Below are 12,786 nucleotides of genomic sequence, written 5' to 3'. Positions count from 1 at the left end.
GCCACATTTGCAACTACATAAAAGCAAGCAGACGGCAGGGAAAACAAAATCAGGGAGAGAGAAGCAGAGACTTCTGGGGGAGAGAAGGAGAAAAGGGGAGAGAGGGAGAGCTATAGAAAGAGGGTATATGAACGCTTTATCCAGAAATACCCCTGCCCTTTCATCAGTTTGGTTACATAAGCCAATAATTTATTCTTTTTAACTAAAATTAGTTCAAGTTGGGTGTCTGTCATTGCAAGCAAAACAGCTCTGTCTAACACAGCAAAGTAGTTATTCTTACTTCTTCAATGCCTAGGTTTTAAAAGAATGAATGATAGTTTAGTACTTTTCTATTATAAGAAAAATCAATAATAATCACATTTCACACATATAAGTTTTAAAATTTTATATATGTACTTAAAGTCCTGCCCACCACTCTCATAATTAACTACAAATTTAAAATTACTTTTTAACCTGCTGTATATTATTATGTTAAAAAAATTATAATACTGGAGTTGTTGTAACGTCAAGGGTACCTATTTTTCTTACCCATTCAATTTGTGTACCTTAATCCAGTACTACACATTTATAGGAAAATCTGCTAATCTTATATTAAATATCTCATAAAATATAATTTTTTCTTTCAGGAAAAAAATTCTAAAAGTAGACCAGCTAAAAAGAAAATTCCAAGGGATTATGCAGAGTGGGATAAGTATGTTTTATATTTCTGTATATAAAAATTCTCTACCATAAAATACTGTAATAAATTCTTTGTTGTTTTAAACCTGAACATATCAAATATCGTTATGTCAGTAGAGTACTAAGAGTATTTGGATTAAGCACTCTTGATTTTGTTTTCTCATTAAATAAAAAACTACTGCATCCTTTTATTTATAAGGGTAACCAAAAATAACTAATGTAATACTTATAGCCATACAAAATAAAAACTAACAAATTTTTAAATAAAGAGAAATTGGTCACAATTTTAATACCAAAGTTCCACACATTTTACGTCTGATTAATATTTAAGTTCTTACTAAATTCCATGTTTTCTAGGAAGGAATAGAGATGACTTCTAATACAAACCTATCATATATTTTTGGAATATTATTTCTAAAGGCATGGTGATACAAATACAAGAATATCAATAATAAATTTTACTCTCTTGTTTGTATTGAGCTTTTTTTCCCTAGTTTTATTATTCTTTCATTTAAGATTTGACGTGGAAAAGGAATGTGCGAAAATTGATGAAGATTACAAAGAAAAAACTGTAGTAAACAACAAGTTGCATTTGTCTAAAATTGAGACAAGACTAGATACAGCAGGTAATTTGGGGAAAATAAGAATAATTTAGTAGTCTCTAAATTTTTTGAAATACAATAAAAGCTGTTGACCCAAAGACATTCTCTTTAAGTGCTGCAGATTTCCATGAAAAGTTTATGGATTTTCTCCAAGAGCTTACCACCTCTAACAAATTCCATTCTATCCTTTAACTTCTTAATTTTATGAGTAAGAGTTGCGATATTTAAATTTAGTAAGACTTAAAAATATATATGTAAACCTATTTTTTTTTACTGTAATTCATTTTTCATTCCCTTTTTCAAATCATCTTTTTCCTCCAAATCCCTCAAATTTTTTTCTTTTTGCCTCAAAACAAAAAGATGGAGCAGGTTGTTTTCACTTGAAGTCCACAGGTGTATAGTACCATTAAAGTAAAACAAAACAATTATTCAAAAAATCTAAACCTTCAAAAATTCTGATAAATTAAAAAAAAGAAAAGAGATATCTGTAAACTTAGGAAACTTTTATCTTGTTTTATTTATTTTATAATTTTCTGCTTCTGTTAAAATAAGCATTCTTGGATTTAAATTTGTTAAAGTTGTACTAAGTTATATTTTTACTTATAGCAGGTAACATTTTTTTCTAGGTCTAACTGAGAAGGAAAAGGATTTTCTTGCTATTCATGAAAAGGAGAAAGGTAATGAAGCTTTTAACGCAGGAGATTATGAAGAGGCTGTGATGTATTATACTCGGTGAGCAGATTTTCATTGTGGTTTAAACTTGCCATTTATTTGTTTATGTTTTAATTAATTTATTTTTTTGGCTGTGTTGGGTCTTCATTGCTGTGCGCAGGCTTTCTCTAGTTGTGGCAGGTGGGGCCTACTCTTCGTTGCGGTGCATGGGCTTCTCATTGCAGTGGCTTCTCTCGTTGTGGAGCACGGTCTCTAGGCATACGGGCTTCAGTAGTTGTGGCTTGAGGGCTCTAAAGAGCAGGCTCAGTAGTTGTGGCGCACAGGTTTAGTTGCTCTGCGGCATGTGGGATCTTCCTGGACCAGGGCTCGAACCCATGTCCCCTGCATTGGCAGGCGGATTCTTAACCACTGCACCATCAGGAAAGCGCAAAACTTGCCATTTAAAAAAATGATAATGTTTCAATTTAATTGTTGAAATGATGTAAATAAGCTAAATAATCAGTGTCAGAACCACTTAAGATATTGTACTTGTGATTTATCATAAATTCACTTGTGTTTGCCTTGTTTTCTCAATAATTTCCTTAAACGTCCAAGCTCCCACTTCATCCCCACTTTTGACAGAGGTTCTAACTTTACTGTTTTACAGAGAAAATAGAAGCTGTCTGAATGGAACTCGACAGAAAGTTCATATAGCATAGAGGTTAAGAACTCAGGTTCTATAGTCAGACTGCCTGGATCCTAGTACTTATGGTGCTACCTCCCACCACAGGGCCTTTGCATATGCTGGGTCCTCCATCTAGCATACTATCCCCTCTTCTCATGATTTAGTTAATTCTGACTTATTCTTCAGATCTCAGCCCATGTCTCACTTCTTTGGGGAAGTCTGCCTTTAGTTTTCAGACTAGGTTAAACCTTCACCCTACTCAGTTTAACGCCCCCCCCCCCCCAATTTACATACCCATATAGTAATCTTAACTCTACTTTGTTGGAGGTACAATTCAAGTGTGTGTGATTTGGCACTAACTGGACTGTAAGCTCTGTAAGAATAAAGCCCACTTGTCATTTTTTTAATATCATTGTATCCCTAATACCCAGCAGAGTACCTGGTTCATAGTAGATGTTCATTGTACGCTTGCATGAACTTATGAAGCTCTTACAGTCTATGAAAAGTAAACTAATTTCCTAAAATATTGTTAGAGACAAACTGTGCTTATACAACCACTAATGCTATCTTAGAGCTAAACTCTGTACAATCTTGCTTCCACCTTTGGAAAGAAAATTTTTTTTTTAATGTTGTTGGTGTCTGTAAAGAAGTTTGCTCAACTGTTTAAGTGAACATACAAAGTAAAGAGGATATTGAGGTATCATTCATTCAGTACAGCCTCCCCTGTTCAGGCAGGTGGATGTCAGCTCTGGAATTTTGTTTGTCTTTTTGTAGATTTCCACCAGTGGAGAATCTCTTGCCTATTACAGGGAACAAACTTTTTCTTGTCTTCCTCTTTGAAGAAATCACAGAGGTGCAGAATTAAAGCAGCATATTGCAATGGTTAAGGGAACTCAAATTGCCACTTTTCTGGCCTTGGGTAGATTCTTCACCTCTCTTACCTCAGTCTTCTCAATGCGATGAGACTATAACAGTGCCTACCTCAGAGCAGCTGTGAGGATTAAATAAAACAACATGCTGAAAGGCAGGGTAACACGATGGTAAAGAGAACAGGTGCTGGAGTAGACAGTTGGGATTTAAATCCTGACTCTACCATTTCCAAGCTTGTGGCCTTGGGCATGTTACTTAACCTTTCCGTTACATCTATTTTCTCATCTGTAAAATCGTAAGAGCAGTAATGCCTCCTCCGTGGATTATAATGAGGATTAAATGAGTTGACTGTTTAGTGCCTGGCATGTGGGAAGTACTCAGTGTCAGGTACTTGTGTTATTTATTCTTACATGTATTTTCCATGTTTGGTCTCTACCCAGCTGTGTAATTTCTTTATATTCATCTTTAATGATCTTAGTAAATTGACACTTTTTGTGACTTTCCCATTTTTTTTTCTGGATTTAGAAAATTTAGTGCACCAATACCCTTATGTTTCCTATATCTAGGAATACATTATTTTACAGCATTCCAAATCAGTTTTTTAAGCAACAGCCATGTAGGTTTTAAATTCTTTTCATTAATTATTTTGCATTCATACCCTTAATGTAGCAAAATTTACTCTCTTAAGGTCTGTATTCCTCAATTACTACTACTCTCTTGTTTCCTTCAATTAAATTCCTTTGATAAAATTATCATTTCCTTAGATTTAAATTTACTTTTAGATTACAGACTAATTTGTATCTGTTAACACAATAACAGCTTAATAAAGGATATTAGTTGTGGTTGGTTGCTCCTTTTTTTTTGTACTAGAAACTTGTCCCTAAAGAGTAAAAAAATATGTATTTGATATTTGATGTTAACTAAACTGGGTTTTTAAGAGATCTGTGGGTATTTAAGTGATCATGTCACTTCTGAAGCCAGAGTCAACTTTAAATCTCTTAACTGGATATTCAAGCATCTGTCCAAACATTGATTTAATATGTTTATAGAATTGTATGTTATTATTTTTGATGATACAAGCCATATTCGTTTGCTAGAGCTGCCATACAAACTGTCACAGACTGAGTGGCTTAAACAACAGAAATGTATTTTCTGACAGCTCTGGAGGTTAGAAGTCTGAGATCAAAGTGTCTGTAGGGTTGGTTTCTTCTGATGCCTCTCTCCTTGGCTTGTAGATGGCCATCTTCTCTCTGTGTCTTCAAGTGAGCTTTCCTCTGTGCATGTCCGTGTCCTAATCTCGTCTTCTTATAATGACACCAGTCATATTGGATTAGGGAACACCCTCATGACCTCACTTTAACTTAATTATCTCTTTAAAGACTATCTCCAAGTATAGTTACATTCTGAGGTGCTGGGGGTTAGGATTTCAACATATGAATTTGTGGGGACACAATTGCACCCATAACACGAGCTGTGATTGTTTTACTTACAACTTTAGATGAGTTTCTCTATCTTATGTTTTCCTGTCATCTGCTTGTTGCCATTAAGTGTTTCTTTTACAGGAGCATATCAGTGCTTCCCACAGTAGCAGCCTATAACAATCGCGCTCAAGCGGAACTCAAACTACAGAACTGGAATAGTGCTTTTCAGGATTGTGAAAAGGTCTTGGAGTTAGAACCTGGGAACTTAAAGGGTAAAAGTGTTTATAGAATACCTTTAAATTTGCAACAGGATCTGTTAAAGACCATTTGTAGACACTTATATTTACACTAAAAATATTTCAGATAAACTCATATTTCTATATGTGAATCATTACCTTCCTCAAGTTACTTTTTTTTTTTTTGCGGTACGCGGGCCTCTCACTGTTGTGGCCTCTCCCGTTGCGGAGCACAGGCTCCGGACGCGCAGGCTCAGCGGCCATGGCTCACGGGCCCAGCCGCTCCGCGGCATGTGGGATCTTCCCGGACCGGGGCACGAACCCGTGTCCCCTGCATCGGCAGGCGGACTCTCAACCACTGCGCCACCAGGGAAGCCCCCCTCAAGTTACTTTTAATTTCAAGTTTAACTTGGAATTTAAGTTCCTAATTATTTGCATTGAAGTAGCTAATAATCCCAGATGACTGATTGAATAAAGTGTACATGTGTTTTAAAAGAAATATCTCATGCTTGCATTTGAATTGTGGTTTGTGTTTTTTTTTCTTTCAAATTTTTTATATTGTGGTAAAATTGACATAACATAAAATTTACCACCTTAATCATTTTTAAGTGAATAGTTCGGTGGTATTAAATACATTCATATTGTTGTGCAGTCATCACCACCATCCATCTCCAGAACTTTTAAAATCTGAAAGTGCACCCATTAAACAGCAACTCTCTATTCTCTCCACCCACCCCAGCCTCTGGCAACCACCAGTCTACTTTCTGTTTCTGTGATTTTATTATTTTAGGTATGTCATATGAATGAAATCATACAGTATTTATCTTTTTGTGACTGGCTTATTGAACTGTATCTTTTTATTCAAAAATAAATTTAAGTATAATTTAATATAGATTTAAAAATATTTATTAATGTAATAAAATAAGTCCACACCAGAGCTCTAGAACTTTCTCCCAGCTGCTTTGTGGGCTTTTCCACCTAGATGTCCATAGACATTTTAAATTAAATGTGTCTAAAACTGACTACATCTTTCCACCAACACCTGTCCTGTGTTCTGATTTCCTGTCTCAGTGACTGCACCACCTTGCTGTGGTCCAAGCCTGAAGTATGCAAGTCAGACTCCACTCTCCTTTTCTGTTATCAGGGAGTCATTCCAAAATGAAGTGGCATAAGTTATAACAGACTCATTCTATTTCTTTAAATACTTACGGATTCAGATAAATATAACCACTTAATTTTTTTTTCACATGCCTACAAACATGGATGGGCAGAAACCATGGTTGTGCTGAGGGTAGATCCCAGTGCATCAGACTGACTGTCATCATAATGGATTGCTCTCCTTTCCCCAGTAGAGTTCTCCCGTGCCTGTGGTTGTCTCTATCACAGAGTACCGGTGGGCTCCCAGCTTTAGGCAGGTGCCTGGTAAAGGTTTTACGATCTCCTGATGGGCCCACACCATCACTGTGCCAGGCCCTGTGCCATGTAGTACATGTATTAACTCCATTAATTTTCACAACAGCTCAGTAAATGTGCAGGTACTATTATTAGCACACTCATTTTACAAAAGGACACTGAGGCATAGAGTGATTGAACAACTCACCTAAGATCACACTGCTAGTAAGTGACAGAGCCAGGACTTAACACTGGATGAGACATCAGGAGCCCACATTCAACCACTGTGCTACTCTTCTGCCAGTAGAATGGCCTTCTGTTTTCATTCTTCCTTGATTGAATAATTCCTTAAGCACCAGAATCTTCACTACTTAAAAAAAAATTTGACAGAGCCACTATGGCCATCATTATGGCCATAAAGCATTGAAAAGTCTTAGGTTTTCTTAAGTGGATAAATATCTTCCTGTTTAAAATTTTATTTTTTACTCAAAAAATAATTGCTCTGAATGCAATGTGGTATTTGATTACATCCTGGAACAGAAAAAGGACATTAGTGGAGAAATTGGTGAAATCCAAAGAAAGCCTGTAGTTTAGTTGACAGTATTGTACCAATGTTATTTTCTTAGTTTTGGCAAAAATACCGGCGTTATATAAGATGTTAGCATTAGTGAAAGCTGGGTGAAGGTATATGAGAACTATCTGTATTAGCTTTGCAACTTTATGTAAATCTAAAGTATTTTCCAAAGTAAAAAGTCTTTAAAAATGGTATTTGTTATATCATGAATATTTCTTTATGGACAATCCCTTCTGAAATCTGAGTGGTAATAGTAAAAGCTAAACTTGTACTTATGCTACAATTTTGATTACACTTATGATAAAATGATTTATCCTCTAGATTTTCGTGGCTCATTCTAGGACTAAAATCAAACTAGTGAAATTTATGTTTTAAAATAGCATATTGGGACTTCCCTGGCAATCCAGTGGTTAAGACTTCACATTCCAATGCAGGGGGTGTGGGTTCAATGCCTGGTTGGGAAGCTAAGATCCTACATGCCTGTGGCCAAAAAACCAAAACATAAAACAGAAGCATTATTGTAACAAATTCCATAAAGACTTTAAAAATGGTCCACATCAAAAAAAAAATCTAAAATAAAATAGTGTATTAAATCAGATATAAATATCTCACTTTTCAGAATTACCAAGACTGATTCTTTTCAAAATCATGTCTAACTACACAAAATTCTCTCATTATATAGTTAATAACAATCGGACTAGGAAGGCATTCATTTCAGTATTAAAAAATGATCAAATTAGATATTGTAACCTACAAAAAAAAAAAAACAAAACCCTCATACAAATTGCTAAAGTATTCAATTTCTGAACCTAGTTGACATAATCACCAGGATTCCTTCAGTTCCCTGTGCTATAGAGATTTCACTAACAGCCCAGATTCTGGGTCAGGTGCTGGTCAGTAATGTACTAAATTTAAAGGAAGGGTTTTCTAAATGTTCATAAAGTGGAAATAATACTAGTGATGATTATAAGGAGGAGCATGTTACTGTTTAGTGAAGACCTTCCCATTATTGTAGCACAGCATGGTGCCTCTGAGGGGTGAGGTACCGAGTCTCTCAGCCCTTGGAGGAGCTGGCAGGGACTGGAGCACCCAGAGGGCCAGGTCGTTGGAAGTTGATGTAGTTTGCACAATCGCATTCTAAACTGTTCTATGTTACATATATACTTACACTTGAAAAGTGTGTTATAATCATAATGCCATATGTTAAAGTATGTCTTTTATTTTGGTAAATTTTCAGCTCTTCTGCGCCGTGCCACTACGTATAAACATCAAAACAAGCTCCAGGAAGCTATAAAAGATTTGAATAAAGTACTGGCTGTTGAACCTGATAATGAGTTGGCCAAAGTAAGTACAGAAAGTGATACCTCACCTAATTCTATAGTTTGCTATTTCTGTATTTATGTTAAAATGATATCAGTCTTGCTGGAAAAATGATGTTGAGGATTAGGACACAGCTTTAAGAAATAGGTATGAGGAGCTTCAAGATGGTGGAAGAGTAAGATGCGGAGATCACCTTCCTTCCCACAGATACATCAGAACTACATCTACATGTGGAACAACTCCTACAGAACACCTACTGACCGCTGACAGAAGAACCCAGACCTCCCAAAAGGCGAGAAACTCCCCACGTACCTGGGTAGGGCAAAATAGAAAAGAAAAAGCAGGGACAAAAGAATAGGGAAGGGACCTGCACCAGTGGGAGGGAGCTGTGAAGGAGGAAAGGTTTCCACACACTAGGAAGCCCCTTCGTGGGCGGAGACTGCACATGGCGGAGGGGGGAAGCTTCTAGGCCATGGAGAAGTGCGCAGCAACAGGGGTGTGGAGGGCAAAGCAGAGATTCCTGCACAGAGGATCGGTGCTGACCAGCACTCACCAGCCCGAGAGGCTTGTCTGCTCACCTGCCGGGGCGGGCGGGGGCTGGGAGCTGAGGCTCCGGCATTGGAGGTCAGATCCCAGGGAGAGGACTGGGGTTGGCTATGTGAACATAGCCTGAAGGGGGCTACTGCACCACAGCTAGCTGGGAGGGAGTCTGGGGGGGAAAGTCTGGAACTGCCGAAGAGGCAAGAGACTTTTTCTTGCCTCGTTCCGTGGTGCACAAGGAGAGGGGATTCAGAGCACTGCTGAAACAAGCTCCAGAGGTGGGCATGAGCTGTGGCTATCAGCGCGGACCGCAGAGACGGGCGTGAAATGCTCAGGCTGCTGCCGCAGCCACGAAGAAGCCTGTGTGCAAGCACAGGTCACTATCCACACCTCCCCTCCTGGGAGCCTGTGCAGCCTGCCACTACCAGGGTCCTGTGATCCAGGGACAACTTCCCCAGGAGAACACATGGCACGCCTCAGGCTATTGCAACATCACACCAGCTCTGCCACCGCAGGCTTACCCCACATTCCGTACCCGGCCCGACCCCGGCCTTAGGGAGCCAGAGCCTTTAACCCTGTCCTGTCTGAGCGGGAACAGATGCCCTCAGGCGACTTACATGCAGAGCCAGGGCCAAATCTAAAGGTGAACCCCAGGAGCTGTGCAAACAAAGAAGAGAAAGGGAAATCTCTCCCAGCAGCCTCAGGAGCAGTGGATTAAATCTCCACAATCAACTTGATGTACCTGCATCTGTGGAATACCTGAATAGACAATGAATCATCCCAAATTGAGGGAGTGGACTTTGGAAGCAATGATATATATATGTTTTTTTTTTTTTTCCTTTTTCTCTTTTTGTGAGTGTGTATGTTTATGCTTCTGTGATTTTGTCTGTATAGTTTTGCTTTTACCATTTGTCCTAGGGTTCTGTCTGTCCGTTTTTTGGAGTTTTCTTTAGTATAGTTTTTAGCATCTGTTATCATTGGTGGAATTGTTCTTTGGTTTGGTTGCTCTCTTCATTCTTTCTTATTATTTTCAAATTTTGTTTTTATTTTTAAAAATTATTCTTTATTTTATAACTTTATTTTATTTATTTTTTACTTCCCTTCTTTCTTTTTTTCTCCCTTTTATTCTGAGCCGTGTGGATGACAGGGTCTTGGTGACCAGGCTGGGAGTCAGGCCTGTGCCTCTGAGGTGGGAGGGCTGAGTTCAGGACATTGGTCCACCACAGACCTCCCAGCTCCATGTAATATCACAGCAAAAATATCCCAGAGATCTCCATCTCAACGACAAGACACAGCTCCACTCAACGACCAGCAAGCAACAGTGCTGTACACCCTATGCCAAACAACTACCAAGGCAGGAACACAACCCCACCTTTTAGCAGAAAGGCTGCGTAAAATCATAATCAGATCATAGAAAATCCAAAACACACCACCAGATGCAGATCTGCCCACCAGAAAGACAAGATCCAGCCTCATCCACCAGAACACAGGCACCAGCCCCCTCCACAGGGAAGCCTACACAACCCACTGAACCAACCATAGCCAGTGGGTGTAGACACCAAAAACAATGGGAACTACAAATCTGCACCCTGCAAAAAGGAGGCCCCAAACACAGTAAGTTAAGCAAAATGAGAAGACAGAGAAACACACATCAGATGAAGGAGCAAGGTAAAAACCCACCAGACCAAACAAATGAAGAGGAAATAGGCAGTCTACCTGAAAAAGAATTCAGAATAATAATAGTAAAGGTGATCCAAAATTTTGGAAAAAGAATGGAGAAATTACAACAAACGTTTAACAAGGACCTAGAAGAACTAAAGAGCAAACAAACGATGATGAACAACACAATGAATGAAATTAAAATTCTCTAGAAGGAATCAATAGCAGAATAACTGAGGAAGAAGAACAGATAAGTGACCTGGAAGATAAAATAGTGGAAATAACTACTGCAGAGCAGAATAAAGAAAAAAGAATGGAAAGAATTGAGGACAGTCTCAGAGACCTCTGGGACAACATTAAACGCACCAACATTCGAATTATACAGGTCCCTGAAAAAGAAGAGAAAAAGAGAGAAAATATTTGATGAGATTATAGTTGAAAACTTCCCTAACATGGGAAAGAAAATAGTCAACTCCAGGAAGCGCAGAGAGTCCCATACAGGATAAATTCAAGGAGAAACATGCCAAGACACATATTAATCAAACTATCAAAATTTAAATACAGAGAAAAAATATTAAGAGCATCAAGGGAAAAACAACAACATACAAGGGACTCCCATAAGGTTAACAGCTGATCTTTCAGCAGAAACTCTGCAAGCCAGAAGGGAGTGGCAGGACATATTTAAAGTGATGAAAGGGAAAAACCTACACCCAAGGTTACTCTACCCAGCAAGGATCTCATTCAGATTCGACAGAGAAATTAAAACCTTTACAGACAAGCAGAACCTAAGAGAATACAGCACCACCAAACAAGCTTTACAACAAATGCTCAAGGAACTTTTCTAGGCAGGAAACACAGGAGAAGGAAAAGACCTACAATAACAAATGACAAAAATTTAGAAAATGTTAATAGGAACATACACATCAATAATTACCTTAAATGTAAATGGATTAAATGCTCCAACCAAAAGAAATAGACTGGCTGAATGAATACAAAAACAAGACCCATACTTATGCTGTCTACAAGAGACCCACTTCAGACCTAAGGACACGTACAGACTGAAAGGAGATGGAAAAAGATATTCCATGAAAATGGAAATCAAAAGTAAGCTGGAGTAGCAATTCTCATATCAGACAAAATATAATTTAAAATAAAGACTATTACCAGAGACAAAGAAGGACACTACATAATGATCAAGGGCTCAATACAAGAAGAAGATATAACAATTGTAAATATTTATGCACCCAACATAGGAGCACCTCAATACATAAGGCAAATGCTAACAGCCATAAAAGGGGAAATCGACAGTAACACAATCATAGTAGGGGACGTTAACACTCCACTTTCACCAATGGACAGATCATCCAAAATGAAAATAAATAAGGAAACACAAGCTTTAAATGATACATTAAACAAGATGGACTTAATTGATATTTATAGGACATTCCATCCCAAAACAACAGAATACACTTTCTTCTCAAGTGTTCATGGAACATTCTCCAGGATAGATCATATCTTGGGTCACAAATCAAGCCTTGGTGAATTTAAGAAAATTGAAATCGTATCAAGTATCTTTTCCGACCACAATGCAATGAGACTAGATATAATTACAGGCAAAAATCTGTAAAATATACAAACACATGGAGGCTAAACAATACACTTCTTAATAACCAAGAGATCACTGAAGAAATCAAAGTGGAAATCAAAAAATACCTAGAAACAAAGGACAATGAAAACATTATGACACTAAACCTATGGGATGTAGCAAAATCAGTACTAAGAGGGAAGTTTATAGCAATACACTACTACCTTAAGAGAAACAAGAAACATCTCAAAGAAACAACCTAACTTTACACCTAAAGCAATTAGAGAAAGAAGAACCAAAACCCCCAAAGTTAGCAGAAGAAAAGAAATCATAAAGATCAGATCAGAAATAAATGAAAAATAAATGAAGGAAAAAATAGCAAATATCAATAAAATTAAAAGCTTGTTCTTTGAGAAGAAAAACAAAATTGATAAACCATTAGCCAGACTCATCAAAAAAAAGGGAGAAGACTCAAATCAATAGAATTAGAAATGAAAAAGGAGAAGTAACAACTGACACTGCAGAAATACAAAGGATCATGAGAGATTACTACAAGCAACTCTGTCAATAAAA

The 12,786-nt window shown here is 37.6% G+C and overlaps 1 protein-coding gene across 1 annotated transcript in view; it reads left to right on the top strand.

The window, feature by feature from the left end:
- Positions 1 to 12,786, top strand: part of SPAG1 (sperm associated antigen 1) — a 93,840-nt gene that overhangs the window by 20,881 nt on the left and 60,173 nt on the right. Inside the window, exons 6-10 of the mRNA XM_024756572.1 lie at positions 627 to 691; positions 1,195 to 1,304; positions 1,907 to 2,012; positions 5,049 to 5,179; positions 8,347 to 8,453. Of these exons, the coding sequence (XP_024612340.1) occupies positions 627 to 691; positions 1,195 to 1,304; positions 1,907 to 2,012; positions 5,049 to 5,179; positions 8,347 to 8,453 (519 nt within the window). The remainder of the gene's footprint in view (positions 1 to 626; positions 692 to 1,194; positions 1,305 to 1,906; positions 2,013 to 5,048; positions 5,180 to 8,346; positions 8,454 to 12,786) is intronic.

This window comes from Neophocaena asiaeorientalis, unplaced genomic scaffold, assembly GCF_003031525.2.
Source record: "Neophocaena asiaeorientalis asiaeorientalis breed wild unplaced genomic scaffold, Neophocaena_asiaeorientalis_V1.1 scaffold29, whole genome shotgun sequence".
NCBI lineage: Eukaryota > Metazoa > Chordata > Mammalia > Artiodactyla > Phocoenidae > Neophocaena > Neophocaena asiaeorientalis.
This window is presented reverse-complemented; position numbering and strand designations above follow the sequence as displayed.